Genomic DNA, 25656 nt, shown 5'->3' with positions numbered 1-25656 from the left:
GTTGCTAGATTTCATGAAAATTTTGACTGCAACTCCTAGATCCAATACAAGATAACAACTGATTTCCGACGGAATTTTTCCGTCGGAATCAGCGCCAAATTCCGTCGAAAAGGGTCCGCCGGAAAACCCTTCGTCGGAAAATTGGGGTTTTCCGAGGGAAATTCCGTCGGAAAGGGGCTTTCCGACGGAATTTTCGACGGAATTATTTCCGTCGAAGGAAGATTTGAATTTCAACTTCAGTCCGTCGCAAATTTCCGACGGATTTTTCCTCGGAATAATTCGTCGAAAAAGTTAACCTCCGACGGAAAATTCCGTCGGAACAGGAATTGTCCGACTTGGAAAATTCCGTCGGAATCTCCCTCTTCCGACAGAATATTCCGTCGGAAATGTTATTAAAAAAAATTAATAAAAAAAGCTGCCCCACCCACCACCAGCCCTAGCATTAACCAACACACCCACCACCACCGTATAACCACCCACCACCATCCACCCTGTTCAAACCTCCCCCTCCCCCACCCACCCAACCAGCCAGCCCCTGACCAGACCCACCCCACCACCCAACCACCCCCTGACCAGACCCCCCCACCAACCCAACCACCCCCTGACCAGACCCACCCCACCCACCCAACCACCTCCTGACCCACCACTAACCCACCCCACTAACCCACCCAACATACCACCCTCACCCACCCCCACCACCAAAAAAAACGAAAAAAACCCACCCCCACCCCCAACCGTAACAACCCACCACCCAAACCACAACCCCCACACCCCTGCTCACCACCCCACCACCACCCCCTAACCCACCACCACGTCCAACCCCTTTTCCCACACCACCCACCACCACCATTCGACCAATATTGAAAAAAAAAATAGAAATTGGGCGAATTCGAAACAAAACCAACCAAAAAGAACGAAAAATATTGAAATAAAAACAGATCTATACAAATTGAAACAAAATACAAATTAGAATACAAATCAGAACAAAAAAATCGTATTCTATACAAATTAATTAAAAAAAAGAAAAAAAAACGGTTCTTGGTGTTGTTCGAAAATGAGGGGATTTGGCTTGTTCGGTGTTGCTCGAAAATGAGGGGATATGGCCCAGCGTTGCTCGGTGGTTGGTAGTTGTTGTTGGTGATGGCGTTGCTCGGTGTTTGCGTTGCTCGAAAAAACGGATCTTGGTAGCTGTTGTTGTTGGTTGTTGTTGTTGGTGATGAAAGAGGGGAAAGAAGAGGAGAGAAGAAAGAGGCAGATAGAGTTGAGAGGAAAGAAGGAGAAGAAAGCAGGGAAAGATAGACTCTGGGGGCTTTAGACCATATGGCTGGAAATAAGAAGTTGTTTAGTAACCTAAGAAGTTAACAAGACCTATAAAGGTTGTTCTAGCAGATGGAACAATCAAAAGGGTGGTTCAAATAGGAACAGTGAAATTGGGAACAAAAATTGTTTCGTATGATGTCATGTATCATCCTGAATTCAAGAACAACTTGTTATTAGATCTTTTGCAAGATAATAAAGTCGAGTAACATCAAGATCATTTTTTATGAAAATGGGTGTGTGTTTCAGGACCCTATTAGTAGAGAAAGCTAGGCTTTTGGGAGAGTACCAAATGATCTAAACAAGTTTTGTTTGAAGAGAGAGCTGAAGTAAGAAAGAGCAGCCAACAAGACTATCTTAACAACAAGCTTGGTAAATAATTCTAAAGTTTAGAGTTGTAATAATACAGTTTCTCTAGATGTTATGCATGCTAAACTTCGATATGGATCTTTGTCTAAGATGGAACACTTGGATTTTTGTAATTGCAAATCTGTTAAAAGTTTTTGTTGTGATACATGTTTAGTCTCTAAACATCATAAGCTCCCTTTGCCTGTTGGTGCTAGTATAACTTCTGGAATTATTGATCTGTTGCATATTAATTTGTGGGGGCCTTTAGAACCCCAAACATAGATGGTTCAACATAGATGATTTCAATAGAGCCACTTGGGTTCATTTGCTGAAAAGTAAAGAAGTTGTAAGAGATGTGATAGAAAACTTTCTTGCTTATACTGAGAATCATTTTGGTTGAAGAGTGAAAACCATTATATTAGACAATAGAACCGAGATAGTTCAGTCTGAGTGCAACAAGATGTTTGCAAATAAGGGAATAGCACACCAAACAAGTATAACTGGTGTTCTTTAGTAAAACGGAAGAGTAGAGAGGAAACACAAGTACCTTGTTGAGACAGCAAGAGCATTGAGAATTCATGTAGGTCTCCCTAAAAGATTCAAGGGGGAATGTATCCTTGCAACTACACACCTCATCAACCTATTGCCAAGTGCAGTAATAGGGTAGAAGACACCCTTTGAGAGGTTAATGAAGAAGAAACCAAATTATAGACACCTAAGAACTATAAGGTGTCTTTGCTATGCTAGAGAAGCAAGGAAAAATACTGACAAATTTGCTGAGAAGGGAATCAAGTGCATTCTCATATGATATCCTGTGGGGCAGAAAGGATACAAGCTCTATGATCCTGAAAAAAAGAAAGACCTTTACTAGTGTTCATGTAAAGTTCAAGGAGGAGATTTTTCCTTTCCTACACTTTAAAAGGCAAGAAAATCAGTACAAAGGGATGTACAATAGCATTCCTTTGGTTAATCAAGATATTCAAGTTGATCTTGAAGATAATCACAATGAGGATGATGAAAATCCAGAAGAAAATACTACTGAAAGTGTAGAAACAGAAGAGCAGACAGCAAATGAGAATACTCTGGAGGATCTTGTGCAGGAAAAAGAACAATTAACACCTACAGCTAGGAAGTCCACCAGAGATAAAAGGATACCTATTAAATTCAAGAATTTTGAGGTGGATATTCCACTAAGCAATTCAGTTGATCATAATGATCACTCTCCTTCATGCAGTGCTCATAAGCTTACTGAGAAAGAGTTCTATGATAATGGTTACAAAGTGTCCCTCAACAATGTAATGAGACTCACTAAACCAAGTAGTTACACACAAGCTTCAAAGAGTAAAGAATGGACAACAACAATGGAAGAAGAAGTAGCAGAACTAGAGTGTAATGACACTTGGGAATTTATAGACTTGCCACCTGATAAAAGGGCCTTAGACTCAAAATGGGTGTATAAGGTGAATTTGACAGGATTGGGAAGGTAGTAAGGTTAAAGGCAAGACTTGTGGCTTGGGGAGATAGATAGTTGGAAGAAAAATACTACAAACATACCTTCACTCCAGTTGCAAAGTTTGCCACTATGAGAATCCTCATTGGTCTTGCCACTCTTCAGAATTAGAAGTTACATCAACTTGACATCAATAATGCCTTTCTATATGGCTTTATTGATGAAGATATTTATTTGAAACTACCTCAGGGATATCCCAATGGGAAGGTTTGCAAGCTGAAGAAAAGTCTTTATGGGCTTAAACAAGCCTCGAGACAATGGAATAAGGAACTTCCAATGTTCCTAAACGAAAGAAATGTATGTCAGTCAATAAGTGATTACAGTATATTTTCAAGGAAGCAATAAGGCAAGCAAACCATTGTTATGGTATATGTAGATGATCTGCTCATCACATGAGATGATGAGGAATACATTGATACTTTAAAGGCAGCTAGATCATCAATTCACCATAAAAGATTTGGGTGAAATGAGACATTTCCTAGGTGTGGAAGTATCTAGCACCTTTAAAGGTCCTCTCTTGAATCAGAGAAAGTTTGTTTTGGATGTGTTGGATTACACAAGCTTGAGCGATTGCAAGCTTGATACGGCTCCCTTTCCAAAGCACAATAAAATCTCTACTCAGGAAGGGGAAATCACGTCTGATCCTGAGAAGTGCAGAAGCTTGATAAGAAAGCTACTTTATCTCAATTTGAGCAAGCCCGATATTTCTTTCTCTGTGTAGCAATTAAGTCAATTTATGAGCTGCCCTCGAGAACCCCATTGGCAAGCAGCCCTACATATAGTGAAGTACCTGAAAGGTACTTCAGATTAGGGTTTATTTAATCCCAACAATTCTGTTATGAGAATTGTTGCCTATAGTGATGCTGACAATGGATCTTGTGTCTTATCTGGAAGATCACTAACGGGGTATCGTGTCTTCCTGGAAAGAGGCTTAGTTTCATGCATGGAAGACTAAGAAACAGGCAACTGTGTCCAAGTCTTCATGTGAATCGGAATATAGAAGCATGTCTCAAACCACAAGTGAAGTAGTATGGGTAAATGCACATGGTGTCATGGAAGATCACTAACAGGGTATTGTGTCTTCCTGGGAGGAGGCTTAGTTTCATGCATGGAAGACTAAGAAACAGGCAACTGTGTCCAAGTCTTCATGTGAATCAGAATATAGAAGCATGTCTCATACCACAAGAGATGTTGTATGGATGAATGGTACGGTGTCATTTAAGATCTTGGTTTCCGCATCCCAAAACCAATTCCTTTGTATTGTGACAACAAATCTGCGATGCACATAGCTGACAATCTGATTTTTTGAACGCACCAAACACCTTTCTAAAGATTGTCACTATGTTCGTGAAAGACTTGAGGAAGGTTTTCTTTCCACCGCTTTTGTTCGATCCTCTCTTCAGCGTACAGACATCATGACACAGTCTCTCTCAGAACAACAACATAAGTTTCTGCCTTTCAAGTTGGGTCTTGTTTCTCATAACCAAGTCCAACTTGAGGAGGGGATAAAGAAAACTCATTCCCTTGATTAGTTGTTAATGTACAGCTTAGTGTAAAGGTCTCCTGTATTCTTTTTCCTCTGTTTCTCTTGCTGAGTGTAAAGTTTGCCCTCAGCTGGTTTTTGTTCTTTTGTATATCCTAGGTGTAAGCTCGCTAGTGGCTCGCTTCCTGTATATATTGTACACTACTAGGTTTGCTAATCCCCAAGAGGATTGAGCGCCGCTTTCACGAAAAATACAGAGAAAAATATTCTCCAAACATACGTTTGAGAGTAAGGCAAACACTCAATCAAGTCACACTTCTAACCTGAAATTCGAGTAAATAGCTTGAGTTTTCACGGCTTTTCATATTTCCTTAACGCCAAACCGCTTTTGCTCACCTTGACTAATCTGGTAAAGTCTTGCATAGAGATTGATGATTAAAAAACCAAACCCATTTGAGTTATTTATGTTATGATGATAAATTGTAATGTTTTGTATATGTAGGTATGTTTCTCAATAGTTGAAACTTTTGATATAATTAGGGTGGCTAACGCGCGTGATGCACGCGTCATAGCTATCAATATTTGGAAAGCTCTTTCAACTTAGCCTTACATCACAAATTTAGTTATTGTTAGTATCATTAATGAGGGAAAATATGTAAATAAATATTTTTTTTGGGTATAAATATCCATACTCTATTCTTAAGAGTCTAAAAAGAGCTAACTAACACTAATGGGGGCAATTAAGTAAATAAACATTTTAGATGGTATAATTGTACAAACACTATTCATAAGAGTTATCTCATACTTTTAAAAGGGAGGGAAATACGAAATATTAATATTGGTATCATTGTTTCCACGACCATTGTGATGGAGTTGATTTCCAAAATTTAAAAGAAAGAAAGATAGAAGGGTGGAGAAAATGAAGAAAGTTTGTTAAGTACGTATACATATATAAAGATTGTGAGATATGAAATGACACATTGGTTTAAGTAATATTTTAAGGTGATTGGGAAATGGAATGACTACTTTCGTTGAGTTCATATTTAAAGTTGTAGATTTTAATATGTATGTTTATATAATGTGCACTATTAATTAGCTCAACTTTTTCTACTTAATATGAGAAAATGAATACTTCAAATCATTTTCTTACTTAAATTATGCAAGTTAGAGAATGCCTAAAATCTTTAATGTTATATAATCTTTACTAGGTTAGGTCCCGTGCCATGCACGATCATTTTCAAAAATGAATCTGCCTAGTTATTACTTTGTAAAATGAATTTATTATGAAAGAGTCTATTATTAACAAAATAGATATTTAAAAATGGTCATATATGTATATTTATGCACAATAATATATTTCACCAACATATATATATCATTTTCTTCTTGTTAATCAAATTAATATCTTAACAATTTGTAAATAACCCATAAATAAATTTCTTTTTTACACACTATTATTTATTCTCTCTTATGCAATATTTTTTTACAATAATCAACTAACTTAAAATATTTTTTCATACTTTCCTGGCAAGCTGTTCATACACAATTAAATACAAAAGTCTTTAAAAAATTCCTTGTTATTAATGATAGGGTAGTACATAATTAAGTTACTATGTATGTCACAAATTAAGTTTATAGTATCAATACATATTGTGGAAGGATAAATTGATTTTTTTTTCCTCTTTTATTTATGTATAAGATCATATTTGTTTCCTACATAAAAAAACAAAAAAAGCTAAAGACACACCAAGAGATGACACATGTCATTGTCATTACTGGTGTGTCTTTTAGTATATAGTCATTTGTTTAAATTATAATATTGGGAATTGAGAATATGAAATGAACAGTGTTGATTATTAAGTAAATGGTGAGCGCAATATGTGGCGCTATTGGTTTGTGTTATTATACAGTAGGTGTAGATAGATGAAATTTTTAAGGTGGAATTACATCCATCTTTTCAATCTTAAAAAAGAAAAAAAAATGGAATGAACATAACATTATTTTGTAAAGAATATCCAGTTTTTCAATCTTTAAATGAATTATTAGTTCCATAATTGAAGAATTTTGGTAATTATTTCCCATATTTTATAGGATCTCAATTTAGAAATTGGTATATTACTCCATATTTTCACTTTTTGAATTCTTTAGAGAGGAATAAAAAACTTAGAGAGAAAAATAGAAAATTATAGAGAGAGAGCAATTCTACCAATAGAAGACGATGGTTGCGCATTTAGATCGAGTTTCGTCATGGTTTTGATCATATTGTTTTGTTAACGGAGTGATTGAGAATGAAAGTGAATATGTGGATTTGTTGATCAAATATCGAAGGTAATTTTGGATGATTTTGTATTTATTTTTCATTAATCATGTTATTTTATATTTTAATTAGAATATTTTGCAATCATAAAATTCATTGTTTATTTTCAATTTAATTTTGATATTCGATGAATCTGGATGTTGAATTTGAGATCAATATGGCTAAGGTTGAAAATGATGTGCTTCATAAAATCTTGTTGTGTTCATTGCTATTAATAGCTCTATTTGCTTTTTTATATCTCTTATGTTCTTTTAATATATTTTTCATGTTCATTTAAAATAGACGTTCAGTAACTGTCACGTTCATTACATTTTAACAATATGTTCTTTTCCCTTTAAATATATGATCTTTACAATTCTATAACATGTTCTTTTCACTTTAACTAAATATTCTATACATTTCTATACAATGTTCTTTTTTGCTTTTTAATTTTATTTTTTTTGGAACGTATGTACCATGCGTATAGTACATCCGCCTCCACGAACCATTTTAATACTTCCTCCGTTTCTTTTTAGTTGACACATTTCTGTAGTCACGTTTGTCAATGCATAACTTCAATCATTCATATCTTTAATTGCCGATAAACAATAATTGTGAAAATTTGATATATATCGTAACGAATCTAACAAGATCACACATGACTATATTTTTCATTTCATATAAAGTACAAAACACGGTCAAAGGGAATTGTGTGAATAGTGCTAAAGTCAAAACGTGTCAACTTAAAAAAAAAAAAACGGAGGTAGTAGATAGATAGGAGGGGGAGGCAAAACTAGGTGACTGGCTGAGTGGCCGGGCTGCCTAGCTGCTCAGTAGTCGATGTGACCGGCAATTCAATGGGTAGTGGACTAGGCTGGCAGCTTGCGTGTTCGGTGTTGGAGAAGGGGCAGACTGTTGTAATTGATGGATTACGTATGGAGATTAGTCTTCATCCAAAATATCATAAGTGTATGAAGCAGATGAATGTAAATTAGCAAAGGAAACACATTCTCATCAGCAAAAAGTGAAGACAAATCATAACATTTGTAGCCCCTGTGGTTTGGTGGATACTCCAAAAATACACAAGGTGTAGACCAAGCTTGTAAATTATGAATAGTTGTGAAAGCGATGAGATGGTAACACAAGCGACCTAAGCAACAAAAAACCCGAATATGAGAATAGGATGGTTCCCTTTGATAGAGTATTTGTACAGGGGATTTGATGTCCAACAATAATTTTCTTGGATCAATATTATGATGATACGTTGCCATTTGCAAGGTATAATGCCAAAATAAGGTGAAAGAGATGCATGAGCAATTTAGAGATCGAATTTACTTTTCAGCCTTATCATTTTGTGATGAAGTACGAGGGCACGAGAGAAGAAATGACATGCCATTACAGTCACAAAATGCCCAAAAAGGATTATTATATTACTCCCTCCCATTATCATATTGTACATTCTTTATTGGATGTTCAAATTGGACACAGACGACTAGTTAATATATATTACCACATTGTTTTGTCAAAAACTATTTAATAAAACCTAAATATGTGAAAAATTATCTGATAAAAAAATGTGGTAAGAAACTACCTGATAAAAGTTAAAATATTGTAAAATACTATTGCCAAATTTCCACCATTAAGTAAATTTTACAGCGTTAATTACCTCAAAACACCCCCGAAACCATCGCTTCCATCCTCAAAACCAACACAACCCGCTTGAAATTGTCTCCGCCACACCAAAACCACCCTCCAACCCCGGCCCTAAACCACCACCTCTCACCTCAAAAACCACAATCTCGTTGTCCAAAACTACCTCACTAACTCGAAATATCTCCCACAACCCTGAAAGTAGCTTTACTATCTTGAAATCCATCCCTCGCAGTGGTTTCAAGGGAGTTTTGAGGTGGGTCAACAGCAAAATCCGGCCAGAGGTAGTTTTTTGCAACATTTTGCTTTTTATTAAGTGATTTCTTACAACATTTTTTTATTAGGTAATTTCTCAAAAATTTAGATTTTATTAAATAGTTTTTGACCCAAAAAAATAAATAAATAAATAAATTAAATTTAAACCAATCATCAAAGCGACTGTAATTTTGAGAGTTGGGCAAGTCTGGGTTTTAGCAAATTCTTGTCAAGTTTAGAGAATGATCCTGAGTAAACTCTGACAGCGAGAATGTTATATCATTAGCTAACCTCCTAAAATCAAACAAACTTATAAATCCTAAACTAATCCCTAAAAAAGTCTAGTGGTATGTAAAGGGTTAAACCACGGGGACAACTTAAAACTATTAACAAAGCCGGCAACTAAGCTAGTCCAACGATGAAGTTCTAGATAGCTACTACAAGAGGGGGGAATATTGTTGACCTTTATGGTTTTGATGAACAAACTAACAAACTCGACTAATGTGTGTTTTAATCTTTGGTAAATGAAAGGTTCATGCAACTTCAATTGGAATAAGGATAAAATTGATTTTGAAGGAATATGATAAACACTGTATTAATAAGATTGTTTAATAGTAATAAGGATATTTTATATTATTGTTTTATAAATAAATTAATCAAATTTATATATTATCTTTTAAACATCTATCATTTTATAAATAAATCTAATTTAGTTATTATCTTTTTAACAAAAATATATACTTTATATTATTGCCTTTCAAATAAAGTAATTTATAAAATATCTTTTTTGAATAAGTCAAAATAGCCGGTTTTTATCATACACTTTCATCCGGTTATTTCATGGCTAAATTATAAGAGACTTTGTTGAGGTTGTTGTGGATTGGTGAGCAAGCAAAGGAAGACACCCATGATCACCACTTGTCACTTACTCTCCACTACTTGGAGACATGTGTATATGGGAGTTATGGGATCGGAGGTGTCTAATGACTTTGCTTCCACTATATAAACTCATGCAATCGATCTCAGCAAGGTGTACAGAATTCTTGAGCATAAATATTCCAGTGAGCGAAATATATAATAGCGTGAAGAGAGTTCCAAAATACTTCTTAAATTCTCTAGTACATTAGGTCTTGTATTACTTATTGTAATTGTGATCTTGGGGTATTTGTGAGAGTTGTAACTTGTGAGGTGAAGGAAGTTTCAGAGTCGAAACTTCTAAGAGAGTTGGGAACAAGTTCCGTTCTTGTGGAACTTCGTCCGGGTTTATTATTCACTTGTAAAAGAGTTTGATTTACATAGTGGAAATTCAGAAAAGCCCATATCATTTCTCTCTATTGTTTTACATTGTTTTAATTCCGCAAAAAGTTCATTACTTCACCCATACTACAATTCAACCCCCCTCTTGTTATAGCTATCTAGAACTTCAAACGATATAAGATCATGATTAAACTAAGGAAAAATTGCCCGGAATAATCAAACTTTTACCTCATCCACCAAAAATAATCCCACCTTTTGATTATTTTTTAGTAATCCACCTTTGATTTCAATATGCTAAAAATGGTCCCAATCGATCATGTAACTTGTTATAACATATGTGACATGTGTCAGCCTGTGATTGGTCAAAAAAATAAAAATAAAATGAAATAATTTTTTTAAAAAAAAAGTTGAAATTAAAAAAAAAGTTGAAATTTTTTAAAAAAATAAAAAAAATAAAAAATTTAAAATCCACCAGCCCAAACCACCCTCCCCGCCGCCTGACTCCCCTACCTGCGGCTCTGGCCACCTAGACCCCACTCCCCCAGCACCGACGTCGGCGCTGTGACCGACCCCCTCCTCCTCCCTCGAACCACCAACCCCCTCCCTCCCCCACGAAAAACCAATAAAACAATTCCCCACCCTCGAAAATCCCTTCTCTGCCTGATTCCGGCCCCTCTCCCCTTCCCCTGTCCTAATTCCGGCCTCCCTCCCATTCCTCGCCTCGAATTTTGCCTCCCTCACCTTCCCGTGCCCTGATTTTGGCCTCCCTTTTCAGATCAACCACCCACAATAGCAACATTGCGATGGCTGGGGCTGTAATTCGTCGATGGTGGTTAGGGCTTTAAATCGGCAAAGGTTGGGGCTTCGGCGATGTGTAGGGATTCAAATCAGCGGTGGTCGAGGCTTCGCGGTTTTTAGGGCTTGAAATTGGCGGTGGCTGGTGTTGCAACTCGGCGGCGGTGGCAGAGGCTGGGGGCTGCTTTTTTTTTTATTTAATTCAATTTTTTTTATTTAAAAATTTAGACAAATTATGTGGTGACATGTACACTTTAAACCGAAAAAATTACCTATTTAACAGGTTATCGGTCACTTGGGACTATTTTCAGCGAATTGACATTAAAGGTCGGATTATTAAAAAATAATCGAAAGGTGAGATTATTTTGGGCGGATGGAGGCAAAGGCCGGATTATTGTGGGCAATTTTTCCTTGAACTAAAATTTAGACAAATAGTTATCTACCAAGATTAACTAGACAAGATATATATTAGATTTGTATGAGTGTATCTAGGCGCTAGGCGCATAGCGCCTATTTATTTCGCATGCACATAGGAGGGTAATCTGGGTATTTTATTTTAACTTTTTCATTTAATGTTTCTCTCTCTTAATGGTACAGTGGTACATTTTTGTTACTATTATATGTGTATAATTTACCATTAAAGTATAAGTTGTTTTAATAGAATTATAATAGTATTATTCACCATGTAGTGGTACTTTTCGTCATCCTATATTTTATTATATCGTTGAATATTTTCCCCCAAAATACCTTCTACATGTCACCTATTCCTCCCACCTGGCGCATTTCCACCAATGCTTTTTCTCATGTTTCCATTATTCACAAAAATGTCATCTTATTTGTTTCTAAAGCATATAGGCGCTTGTATAGGTCAAAAATCTGACTGCCAGATAAGACCAGGCTCAATTGGAAAACAGCTAGATTAATGAGGATGTGAATGGCAATCCAGGTTCAAGAAATGAAGATGAATGATATGCAGAAAATGAGCTAAGGGGAAAGGGGAGAAGAGACACAAGATGATGACGCAGAAAACCCCAGGAATAAGGGTAAAAACTACGGGTGGCTATAAGTCCACCAATCCACTAGGTAGATAGGTTGATACAAGTACACTCTAGGTTTAGAACAGATTTGTAACGATGCTATTGATTGCTAATAATTGCTAATTGCTATGAATGCTAAGGCTTGAATATTTGTGATGCCTCTATACAATGATCTTCTTCCTGTTTATAATAAGATAATCATCTTTGAAAAGCTTCAACGGCTTCCTCCCTGAGTTAGTTGGCTAGATTAGTTCCAATTTCCTTGTCATTTTCCTTGTGCACTTATTCGTTACAGTTTGAATTGGACTTCAGCAATAGCAAGCTAGGGTTCATGGTTTCGATTCTTTTGGCACTCTTATTCAATTGGGATACTCTTGAAATATTCTTTGGAAAAGTCTTCATTTGCCTTCTTTGAGTTACTTAGAACCAGATTGCTGACTTCGTGATAACCTGCAACCTAATAACTTGCAAACAAGTAAATCTATGATGAAAATTTAGGCACAACAGTGCTATACTCCAATACTTAATCGAGGTCAATACTAATAAAGTAACACTAAACATAACCTTATTACAAAGTAGTCGTCATTGTTGACCATTAATCAACAGAGAACAAATTAAACGAAAAGATGGGCCCCTTAGTAGCTTGGTTAAGCTAAATTAATGATATTATAGTGTTATAAAAGTATGCATATATATATGTTACTTTAAAGTTTAGACTTTGCAATCGTATAGACCAAAATCCTTAAGGTCCATGGAAACCCAACCACATGCGTATTCAGTGTGGGCGATTCCGCCGGAACACGTGAAAAAGAGACTGAAGAAGCTGATGGACACACTCCGATCAGAGTTCGGTGGCCCCGAGCTGGTTCCTCACCTTACAGTTGTTCGGGCCGTTACCCTTACGCCGGAAGATGCACTTGAGAAATTCAGATTAGCTTGTAATGGACTGAAGGCCTACAGTGTTCAAGCTAGTGGCATCTCAACTGGAACTTGCCCTTACCTCCTATTCGACGCTACTCCTGAGGTACATCGATCTAATGCTATGTTGTTATTGCCATTAGCTTAGTTATCCCATTTGCATCATATGTTCTTTAAGCCTTTCTGTAATCCTAAAAATTGACAAACTATACACAAGTCTTTTTTCTTATAAATTATTTTTCAACCTTCAACTGGTTGATTTTCAACCTAGCTAATATTAATAATGAGTAATTCTCTGTTCCTCACTGTGAGGTTGTTCCTCATAGGGTATGTGTCAAGAGCAGAGAACTTCACCCAAAATTGACAGGCGGTCCTCACTAGTGAAAAACATCACATTATTTTCCAAAATGCCATTATAAGGAACAAAAGTTTTCCTCATGATGAGAAACTGAGATTCCCTTGTTAATTATCAAGTTGTAATTATTGTTTTTTAATCTTCTCATAAGTCATATCCAAATGAAAAATTGAACAAGATTGGAATTCCCACCCCCCCCCCCCCATGTATAGGATATTAGGATTATATATATGATCAAACTAAATATGAAAATGAAAGTGTTTATGTTGTTATTTGCTTGATATACAAAACTACATCCCCTTTTCTCAGCTAATCTTAGTAAAAAGACTGTTTTGAAAGTTAAACGTCATGGTTTCATTTAAAGAAAATAGTCAAAATTCATAACATAAGTTGTACTCCGTAATTGATAAGACATATCAACTATGCAAAGTTGTCAAAATTATAACTTTTGCTATGATCATCAACACAAATCTTCACTTTTCTTTTTTTTCTTTTTTTTGGAACATTTATTATTATTATGGAGTTTTATTTTTATATTGTTTTTTTTTTTAATAATGCATGACTAAAATTAAACAGATTTGTAACAGAAATCATCCTAAAATTAGTTTCATGTTAAACTATCGATGTACCACATATTATAAGTTGGATCGGATTATTGAATCGTCTTTGTATAGTAGAATCTTATTATAATTCTACCACCCAAACTTTACATCTAAAAAAAATTAGTAGTCTATTCAAATTTTGGATCAAGTAACTTTTTTGGATCTGGATCTTACGATAACTAATTACAATAACTATGTGTGTTACAGGTTGTTGGAACTAGTGATCACTGCTGTGGCCATTTTGGATACACCCGCACCGCACGTAAGTTCATTTTTACACTTCAAATTTTAACTAGGCGTATTATTGGAAATAAAAGGTGGCTAGTTAAATTTTCTAACTAATTAGTTTAATTTACATTTAAGAGGTAAACTTCAATACTGATAAAACATTTGTATTTGTTGGGAATTTTCGGTCCAAATAATGGTAAAGTTGAAAGTTAGTAATCCTACTTGAGAAGTGTACAAATACAATGACTCGAATATATTCCTTAATTTTATATGTAACATTTATAAAAATTAGTCAAACTTATTAAAATCATGATAATTTTGAAAACTGACAATAAAAAAGTGGAAACACCTTTTTCTTGATTGCTGTTTTTTGTTTTTTTAAAAAAAAAAAAAAAATTGAAAACTGAAAACAAAAAACGATGTCAAACAAGCCCTTAGCAATGAAGAGTGGATTACAATATCAAATAACACAATAAATTAATAATTAATAAAGGTCTATTTTGTTCACCTTATCTTTGCTTGTCTTATATGATCTAAATTTATTTTTTGTGGCCTGATTTGATATGATTTTTCAGATAGATTTGATCTAATTAAATTATTTTATTTGTTACAGCCTTATATATATATATAGAAAAAATATATCAAGTGGAGTATTGATATATTTAGAATGATGTGTCTAGCTTTTTATTAATTTTTTATTATAAAATTAAAGATCTTCAACGTCAAAAAACCGCACATAAATGATGATAAAGTATATATGAAATTATTTTTTCTAATCGAACTTATTTTTTCTAATCTGATCTGAAATAAGTAAAATTAAATAAGGGAAACTAAACAAGCCAGACATATATTGGTGTTTGCTGATTAGGGGATTTTTATCCACCAATCACCGTTTGACAAGTGGACCAACCAGGTTCCGCCACGTGTCCTTCACGAAGGCCAATAGGAGCCTGCCACGTGTCAATCACAGATACGTCCTCTACGGACCAATCGAGGCACGCCACGTGTCCACCCATGCCAAATGGGAAAACCGGCCAACAAGGCCCAATCCTGTCTAGAGGCCCGGTCAGCCCTAGGTTTACCCTAAACCTAGAGAGTGGCACGCTTCTCAAGACTATAAATACTTAATTAATCCTCATTAATTAAGCGATCAAGAATTCAAGAAAAGATCAAGCAATTGAGAAGCAATTAATCTCACCTGAAGAACAGAGAAGAACAGAAACATTACGGAACACTAATAACCGGCTAATCTCGCTAACAAAGCAGATTACCAACATTAAACACTCTCACCTAGAGAGGTCTTATTACTTTAATTTCCGTATTAATTACTCCTTAATCAGGTACTAACTTGACCGTTGGAGGCGGAGCTCTCAGGAGTCTCCGTTATTTTGCAGGTACAGGCGTCCGGTTCCAGTCTCGGAATTGTAACTCTCCCGCAGGACATCAGAAAACCCCGAAACATTTGGCGCCGTCTGTGGGGAGAGTACTTCAGAGATGGCATCCAAGTCTGTACCGACTCCTGAAGAGAGGCGTCCCCTAAACGACCCTCAAGTTCAGTCGGACCATGACACCGAAAGTGAATTTGAAGTGGAAACTCATACAGCTCCAGACGGGACCCTAAGGGCGCGACGTACCCGTCATACCGAAAGGAGGGAACGGGAGCATCTTCAAACAGGAAGCGAGCCAGCAGGCGCACAGCCTGCTCGGCAACAGCCGACTGATGGGTCTGCTCCCATCACAAGGAACGAACTCATGACCTTCATGAGGGACTTCAAGGGAGAGATTCAAGAGTTGATCAACAAAAAGCCGCCTGCTTCAGTCAAAGAGCAGTCGGCCAAAAAACCTTCCACTTCACTGAAGAGGAAGCCAGTTCAAGGGCGAGAGGCGACTCCTCATCCTAAATCCAAGAAGCGGGAGCCACCTGCTCTTGATTTCACAAAATTCCGTTATCCTACGGGAAATAGGAAACCGGTTCGTCATATTCAGGCGGACGGGTCAAAGCAAACGTTCACAGATGCTGGGCTTCTGCTAGAGCAGAAGAAGAGTGACCGATTGTCAGAGTCGGCTTCTACTTCAAATTTTCAAGACAGTTTGCGAAATGCCTCGATGAGGCATACTCAGTCGTACCATGAGAGTCAGTCAGGCGGCACCTCCCGTCAGTCCGGCTTTCATAGTGCCCAGGCGGTACCAAACTTACCATTTGTGCCGCAACAACAGTATTTTATGCAGCCACCTCCATTTGGTGGACCTGCAGCAAAAAACGTCCAACCTATGGACTGGCAGCTACGGTTGCTTAGACTTGGTGAACAGCCGTCGGCCTTCTCCAAGGAAATTACTGAAGCCGCTCAGCCGGCCAAAGTAAAAAATGTACTAGTAGGCGCCTATGACGGCACTACTAACCCAGAAGACCATCTGATGGCATTCACCAACCTGATGTACCTTCAAGGGTTGGATGATCCCACTTGGTGCAAGTGTTTCCCAGCGACTCTCAAGGGAATCGCACAGCAATGGTTCGGCAACCTGCCGGCTGGTTGTGTAAACAGCTTCAGGACGCTTGCTTACTTATTTGCCTCCAACTTCGCCATGAACATCCCTGCGAAGAAAACGACCCTTGATTTGGGAACAATTCAGCAGGGCGAGAAGGAGGGGCTTCGTTCTTACATCAGGCGGTTCAACCTGATGAGAATACAGATTCAAGGGTTACCGGATGAGGTAGCTTATACTGACTTTTTTAGAGGTCTCAAAGACGGGTCTACCTTCAAATTTGATTTAGTTCGAAAAAGGGTGGCGACTCTTCAAGAGGCCTTGATTGAAGCAGAAGCCTATATACAGGCGACTGATCTGTGTACGATAAAACAGTCGGACGGGAAAAGGTTCGACAAAAGAGAAGGACGACAGAAACAGTCGTCTAACAAAGATGAGAAAAGAAAAAAGGTCTGGGCGGTTGATTCCTCTAAACAGCCGGCCCAGAAAAAGAAAAAAGAATTCAAACCATACTCCCCAAAGTATGTGTTTAACAAGGATAACCAGTTTATCCTAAAAGAAATAAAGGGACGGTTCTCAATTGAGAAGCCGGTCCCCATGAAGGGTTCTGCAAACAACCGGAACCAAGACAAAATCTGTGCTTATCATGATGACGTTGGTCATCACACCAATGACTGCATCAGTCTCATGCGGTACCTAGACCGCTTGGCTGAGCAAGGTGATCTTGACACTTATGTCAAGAAATCTATGGGGAACACTTCCTCAAAAAAGCAGTCGGCCAAAAAGAATCAACAGGCCGACAGTTCCGATACAGATGATGCAGTCGTCTACACCATTGCAGGCGGCTTCTCAGGAGGCGGCCCCACTATTAGGGGCAACAAAGATAATATAAGGCGGTTAGATGTAAATTCCGTTCACCAAGAACGGCCGTCCAAATATACATTTCCTGAGATTGTCATCACTGAAGAGGATCTAGGAGGGGTAAGGGGGCCGCATGACGACCCTCTCGTTATTGAATGTAAAGTGGCCAACCAGAGAGTTGGCCGAATCCTCATAGATACCGGGAGCTCCTCAGATCTCGTCAGCAGCAAATGTCTGTCAAAACTGAAATATCAGACGGACTGCATACATCCGGCCTCCCACCCTTTAATAGGGTTTGGAGGAGGAGTCGTCCACCCACTGGGACGAGTAGATTTACCCATTCGCCTGGGCGAAAAAGGGGAAGGACGACACATGGTAGTCCGGTTCCTAGTAGTAGAGGAACTCTCGGCCTACAACATGATTCTGGGTCGACCAACCCTGAATAATTCCAAGGCTGTTATAATCGCGTCTCTTATGCTGCTTAAGTTTGAGAGGGATAATGGAACAGTCGGCTCCCTAAGGGGAGATCAGAGGATGGCCCGAGAGTGCTATCTCTCGGATGTCAAGCCCACTGTTATGGCCACTGGGTCAAGTGGAGAAAAAACAGACCTTGACAATGTCAAGGAGAGTGCGCCTGTTCAAGAAACAGGCGACAAAAAGAGAAAGGCGTCCCAGACAGAGTCCGCAAGAAAAGCAAGAAAATAGCAATCATTGGCAGAGGAGCGGCCGGATGAGTTCCGCCCTCAGCCGGCTGGTGAGCATGCGGACCTGATTTTAGACGACTCACGTCCTGACCGAACAGTCAAAGTTGGGACGACTGCTCTGAGAAACCTTGGTGACGACTTTCACAACCTATTGAAAGAATACAAGGACATCTTTGCATTTGAAGTCCATGAAATGCCAGGCATTAGTCCTGATCTGGCAGTACATAAACTCGATGTGGATCCGAAAAAGAAGCCGGTACGGCAAAAGAAGCGGAACCATGGCGAAGAAAGAAGTCAGGCGGCAGCACTGAAAAAACGAGCCTCCTGTTTTGAAATGATACAGGGAGAACTTCACAAGAGGGGGTACCTTCAACCCTTCTTAAAGTGTGTTACTCCTGAAAAGGGACGAGAGATACTAGATGATCTTCACTCTGGTTTCTGTGCTTCTCATATAGGTGGTAGGATGCTTGCTCAAAGGGCAAGGCGGCAGGGCTACTTTTGGCCTACTTTGGAAGCAGATGCAATGGAGATGGTGAAAAAATGTGACAAGTGCCAAAGGTTTGGCAAATTAATTCACCGTCCGGCTACTGACCTCACTACCATTCACAGCCCACTACCGTTTGCTAAGTGGGGCATGGACATTCTGGGTCCATATACGCCTGCTACAGGCGGCAGAAGGTATATACTTGTTGCCGTTGACTACTTCACTAAATGGGTAGAGGCGGAGGCTGTAAAGGGAATCAAGACGAAAGATGTAATTTCATTCATTTGGAAAAACGTCATCACTCGGTTCGGGGTTCCCATGTCTATGGTTTTTGATAATGGTCCCCAATTTGAGATGCCTGTTCTCAAAAGCTGGTTGGGGGACCAAGGAATTGCACACTACTTTGCATCTGTCGGCCGTCCACAAGCAAACGGCCAGGTAGAAGCCTTTAATAAAATCATCTCAGACGGTCTCAAGAAAAAGATTGAACGAGCAGGCGGCCTATGGGCGGATGAACTACCACATGTTCTCTGGGCCATTAGGACGACTGAAAAAGGGGCGACTGGAGAAACTCCATTCCTCCTAACTTATGGTGCGGAAGCTGTTCTTCCAATAGAACACTACGAGCCGACTCTTCGAGTAATGCTATATGACGAAGAGGCAAACTGGGAAGCCATGCGCCTGGCATTAGACTCACTTCCTGAAAAGAGGGGCAATGCTGTTTTGCGCCATGAGATCTATCGCCTGAGAATGACTAGATCATACAACAAAAAAGTACACAGGCGTCCACTCAAAGTAGGGGACTTTGTACTTAGAAAAATGGAAGCAGTTGGTAGGGCTAATGAGTCTGGCAAACTAACTCCCAACTGGGAAGGACCCTACCGAATCTATGAGGAAGTCAGAGACGGTACCTACCGTCTGGAAACACCAGACGGACAACCGTTGCCTCGAACTTGGAATGTAGATAACCTTAAAAAATATTTCTTCTGAATGATGTAAAGTAAAGAGCTACTTAATAAAGTTTGCACTTACTATTCAATTTAGTATTACGAGGGGCATGCCGTCTGTACCTTTACAGTCGGCTACTCTCCATTGAGTTTTTCACTCTATCTTCAGAGGGGCATGCCGTCTGTACCTTTACAGTCGGCTACTCTCCATTGAGTATTTTACTCACAATATTTAGCTAAAAAGATTAGGGCCTGGCCGACCCTGTGTCTAACAGGCGGCTACCCTTCTTTTACTTAGCACCTACGTTCACCAAGAACTTACCAAGGCCACCGGCCGAATGATCAGACCAGGCGCCAAGCCACCTGATCAAATCTACAAAACTAATACGACCTGTCCCAACATCATAGCAGGCGTCCGACGGCATCCCTCCGGATGAAATTCGTCGCAGAGAGCAGCTCCCTTTTGGGTGGAACATTGTTCTATAAACTAATTACACGGCACCTATACGACTGTCCCCAAGGGCAACCACGTAGCCGTTTTTGAGACAAGGATAACTCTATCACTAACCAAACCAGTGGTAGCAGTTGACATCTGAGTCAGATGACCGCCTGTATTACTTGGGATAAATGCAGGGGGTACCTATTGAGTTAATAGCCAACAAACATTGGCGAATCAAGGGGTCTAGCCGGCCTACGCCGCCTGGTACCTCTACTACTCAATCTAGATTGTGACGAAGACTAAGTAACTCCTATGTTAACTTAATAGTCACTCAAACTTAGTATGGAGCCTAAAAGGTATGAGTCGTCCGCCTGTTTTTAATAAACAAGGGCTCTCAACCACTACTCTTACTAGGTTAACAAATTACGAGTTAAAAACCAACATTGGCAATAAAGGGAAACAACCGGTACCCGCCGCTTGTTATCCTACTTAATTCCTTGGCGACTAGGTAATATTCTTTTACTTAGTCAGACCGATTGAATAAATAGTTCGAATACCGATTGAATAAATGGCCGACTGATCGTCTATCCTAGAAACAGACAACCAGTCGTCCAGGGGCATAGGCGGCGTACTTACTATTTGTACCTGTCTGCAACGTTCGGCCATGTACAACAGTCGGTCTAGTGAACAATGGGATATTAGATATGGAATACTTAGACAAATTTGAATCAAAACAAAAATTTGATTAAAAATAAGCCGGTCATTAAAGACCAGCAAAATATTCAAAACCCCGGCCCCCTGGCCGGGTAAATACAAAGCAAACGGCACGCAGGCCGTGGAAAAAATACTTTAAGCTTAAGAAGGGGGCAGTTCAGTATTAGCAGCTGCCGCCTGGTCAGCACTCTTCTTGCTAGACTCGGCTTCAGCTGCATCCTCTTTTGATGCCTTACCCCCAAGTGGCACAAGCGCCACAACCGGCACTTCCTCCTCCTCCAACGCATCTCCCAACGCCTCTTCTTCAGCAGCCGCCAGGATCTCTTGATTATATGTTTCCGAACACTGGCGGTACGTTCTTTCCCATGAGGCAAAGTCGACATTGGGGAACAGGCGGCCCCAGGTCATGCGCTGGATTTGAGCGGAGTCTTCCACCATCTCCCGGACGAGCTCTTTCTTCTCTTGCTCGGCCTTTTCCGAGAGCTCTTGGGTAAGACTCTTCTCTTGGCTCACCAGGCGTTCTTTTACGTTGGCCAAAGATTTCTCCATGGCTTCGTAAGAGTGCATTTTTTGGCGAAGAGGTTTCAGCTCGGCCTTAAGATTTGTGACGGTCGCCTCCAGCTCGTCATTCTTCTTCTGGGCCGCCTCTAACTGAGCCCGAACAGCGGCGGTAGCCTGCGCCTGATAATAAAGAAGGTCAATGGTCAGTACTTCATTTTGGGCAATTTGAAACATTGCCTTATCACAGTTGGAGGCGGCCATAGCTTTTGCGGCCTTTACCTCTTTGTTTTTCCGATCAATCGGCTTGCGAAGGCTGTGAACTCGGAGCAGGGCCTAAGTACAAAAAAAAAAACAGGCGTCAGTTTCCAAACAAAAAAGATAACAGGCGTCCTGGAACTCAAATACTCAAAAATATGCTAAGTATACCTCAGAAAGGACCCCTGAAATCCCATCAAGGTCAAGGGTGCCGGCACCCCTGACCGCCTCCCTTTCAGATGGAGGAACTACTTTGATCATGGACTTGGCTACCTCAACCAAGTCAAGCCCCTGAGGGCCGGCTGCATCAAGCGTAAAAAAAAGCAAGTTAGACCTAGTCAAGAAGGAAGCAAGTGAGTTTTTACAAGTGATTGTCCATACTTCTAGGCGGCCCCGCCGGGGTTTTAGAAGAAGTGGCCGGCTGCTTCTCAGCCGCCACTGTTTTCCTGGAAGACCCAGGAGAGCTTGCAACAGTCGTCCTCCGGGCCTTGGGGTCCGGCTGTTGCGAGGAAGAAGCTCTTGGAGTGCCAGACTGAAAACAAAAAGAGTTAGTATATGCACAAGACAACTCCTAAAAGAGGAAGAGTTTTCGAAGCCTACCAAGGGTGCCCCCTTGTTGGGGGAGTCGGCACAAGACTGTTGCATGAGAGAGGCCCGCAACATGGCCGCCGCAGTCTTGGATGCTGTTATTTTACTCATGGCGTCAGCTGCAAAAAATAAACAGCAAAGTTAGTAAAGATCCCAAGTAAACAAGGCGTGAAAAAAACAGAGTATTTGTCAGGCCGGCTACCTCTAGAGCACCGACTGCTGAGGCCACAGGCGGCCAAAAAGTACTCGTCATAGAGCCACTTGAAGCTCGGGACGCAGTTTAGGGGTACTTGCTCTCGTACCCCTAAAGTAGAGTTCACCCTAGTCTCTACTTTGAAGAGTCCTTTGTCTAGGATCTCTCTTTTAGCCTTTGGGGGAACAGGCGGCATGCTGCGGCCGCCTGCGAGAAGAGGCGGATCCCTGTTCCACTTGTTAAAACGTTGGTTCAGCTCCGTGTCTGAACCCTCAATGATAAGGAAGGTGTTCCGCCAATCCTTCCATTTGTTCGCCTTACCTCTCGTCATGAGGTAACCCCTATGGCTTGTTAATTGATACCAGCCGGTACCTCCCGACTTAGGGGTCCGGGTGAGATAGTTCATGTGGGCGAAAGCCTCAAAGCTTGGCTCCACCCCGTACATTTCGCACCCGGCCACATAGCCGAGTACGTTTACCCAAGAGTTGGGGGCTAACTGCCATAACCCCAAATCATACCCATCTAAAATCCGCTGAACAGCCGAATGTAATGGGAAGCGCAGTCCAGCTTTGATGGCCGCCACATAGCAGCCAAAGCAGCCGTCATCATAGCTGGTACCAGCCGGCCAGACGACAGTGTCTTCTGGATCCGGCACGAACAGTAAAAATTCCGGGCCCATTCTGTGGTTAGCAATAAAGCTCTCCACTTTGTCTTGCATGGTTGCGATCCGGCCCCGGGGTACCATGCAGTAGTAGGGGGCGTTTTCCTCTCTGTAAGAGGCGGACGGCTCCGCCCAATTGTCCCCCTTCTCAACTGCATGAGAAAGTCTCGCCTCTTGTAGGCGGCTATGTCTTTCTTCTGAGCCTGGAGAACTGTGGCCAGAAGAGCTGGACTCGGACTCGTCCTCTGACGAATTCGAAGAGGACGACTCCTCCCCTCTCCTAGAGGGGCCCGCCTCCTCTCCCTTAGAAGGAGCAGGAGGAAAATTAGACATATCAACGGTAAGATGGGAAGGGACCACCTTGGCCCCTCTCTCAGAACTGTCGGCTTGGCAGCCGCCTCGTTTCAATTCTACATCTGGCGCCTGGTCAGATGTTTCACTAATGAGCACCCTTTGGGAGGAGCCGTCTGAGTTTGATATCATAGCAGTCTTTTTTGTTCTGGCCATCACGTTCTGCATAGACACAGATACAGTCGGACTTTGTATAAAGGGCAAAGATGGGTCCAGAAAAGGGCAGGCGGCACTCCTAGTCCTAGATTCAGCCGTCCCCGGTGACCGGCTGATCACTAACTTAGGTCGTGTCGTGTGCTTCTGTGGTGCCATTTCAAAAAATAAAAAGAAAATTAAGAGTAAGAGAACTGAGTTACCTGAACGAGTGACGGTTGATGAAGTTCTGGAAATCCGGTGCAGTCGGCTTGTCAGAACAGGCGGTAGGCAGAAAAGGTCCGAAATGTCAGAGCAAGTTCAGGGGTTCGAATGTTCTCGCAAAGTTCTCAAATGTGAAAATGACCGAAGTCAGCACCTCCTTATATAGGCAAAGTGAGAAGGCGAAGGGTCGCTTCCAAATTCAAAATTTGGGCGGGAAAATCTCTCGGCCGTTTGCAAGGTGACACCTGTAGCAGGCCGTCGCCTGTCACCGTGCGACACCTGTCACAGGCGACACGTGACCAGTCACGTGCCACCTGTGAGGGGCAAATGATTAGGGGATTTTTATCCACCAATCACCGTTTGACAAGTGGACCAACCAGGTTCCGCCACGTGTCCTTCACGAAGGCCAATAGGAGCCTGCCACGTGTCAATCACAGATACGTCCTCTACGGACCAATCGAGGCACGCCACGTGTCCACCCATGCCAAATGGGAAAACCGGCCAACAAGGCCCAATCCTGTCTAGAGGCCCGGTCAGCCCTAGGTTTACCCTAAACCTAGAGAGTGGCACGCTTCTCAAGACTATAAATACTTAATTAATCCTCATTAATTAAGCGATCAAGAATTCAAGAAAAGATCAAGCAATTGAGAAGCAATTAATCTCACCTGAAGAACAGAGAAGAACAGAAACATTACGGAACACTAATAACCGGCTAATCTCGCTAACAAAGCAGATTACCAACATTAAACACTCTCACCTAGAGAGGTCTTATTACTTTAATTTCCGTATTAATTACTCCTTAATCAGGTACTAACTTGACCGTTGGAGGCGGAGCTCTCAGGAGTCTCCGTTATTTTGCAGGTACAGGCGTCCGGTTCCAGTCTCGGAATTGTAACTCTCCCGCAGGACATCAGAAAACCCCGAAACATTTGCGATTGCGATTTCTGAACATATATATAAAGGGAACTAAACATACGAGGGGAGTACGATTGGATCGTTAGGAGTTTAGGACCAGATCGTTGGATCGTATAATTCTACTAAATAGAGAAAATAATGTGGGGACAAAACAAAAACTTTCCCTCTAAATAGCAGGGTTAAAACAAAGTAAGGTCTTACATCTCCTTACCATTATATCCAACAAGTTGGTGGTCTGCTAGTCTATCTTATCATGGGCCTTGGCCCATGGTCTAACAACCAATTCGTAAAAGTAACAATAATAGATGGATGAAGTTTTGATATGACAAGTTAGACCCATTAGTTGGCGGCATATGGGGATGTGACATATATTTTGAACGGAAAATGTACAATAGTGGAATTTTTTTTAGTTCATTACATCTATAAATTACTTTGATTCATTACAATAATCGAATTTTGCAGCTTATAAACCACACATGAGCCTTCTGTATGCTGACTTAACAGACGAAGAGAAGAAGAAAGCAGAAGAGAGAGCTATAGTTTTGGATGAAAGCATCGTGAACTTGAGCTTTACGATAGATCGTCTGGCACTCTACATAACTGATGAAGATAAGACTCTCAAATCATGGAAGAAGGTGTCTGAATTTGAACTCCAAGCCATTTAGGCTTTTGTATAATTTACTACTTGTAATTGTAAACTTCTAAAATCTTTAATTAGCTAGTAATTAATAAGTTTCTGTCATTTGTAGACGCCTTGCATATGTTTGCGATTGTGATTTGTAAACATTTGCTTCCAATAATAAAATCGGCTTCTTAGACCTATATGAAGTTACGTACTACTTAACTTAGGTTTATTTTTAATAAGGTAAATAATTTAGATGATAGGTCTTATTGAAACGAACTTTACACTAGTGAACTCAATTCAAATTTATATGCCAAACGGCCCAAACCCTTAAGAGAGGAAAAAGTCTTTATTATTATTTCAATCTTAAGGTATATAAATTAAAGGAGGTTGGATCATAAACACCGTACAACAATGTTGCTTCTAAATCCCCAATTCAAGCCATGCATGTTGCCCCAAAATCTTGATGTTTGGGTCATTATATTCGTATAGTAGGGGCATACTCTTCAAAGACATATTCTAACAAGTG

The 25656-nt window shown here is 40.1% G+C and overlaps 1 protein-coding gene across 1 annotated transcript; it reads left to right on the top strand.

Annotated features, from left to right (window-relative positions):
• Positions 1-12670: 12670 nt before the first annotated feature.
• On the top strand, positions 12671-25329 carry LOC110728850 (cyclic phosphodiesterase-like). The gene is made up of 3 exons (XM_021908523.1): positions 12671-12972; positions 14031-14085; positions 24968-25329. Exons 1-3 carry the CDS (start codon positions 12700-12702, stop codon positions 25168-25170), a joined length of 531 nt encoding a protein of 176 aa, XP_021764215.1. The 5' UTR covers positions 12671-12699; the 3' UTR covers positions 25171-25329.
• Positions 25330-25656: the final 327 nt, after the last annotated feature.

The sequence above is a fragment of the Chenopodium quinoa genome, unplaced genomic scaffold, assembly GCF_001683475.1.
Source record: "Chenopodium quinoa cultivar QQ74 unplaced genomic scaffold, ASM168347v1, whole genome shotgun sequence".
Taxonomy (NCBI): Eukaryota; Viridiplantae; Streptophyta; class Magnoliopsida; order Caryophyllales; family Amaranthaceae; genus Chenopodium; species Chenopodium quinoa.
This window is presented reverse-complemented; position numbering and strand designations above follow the sequence as displayed.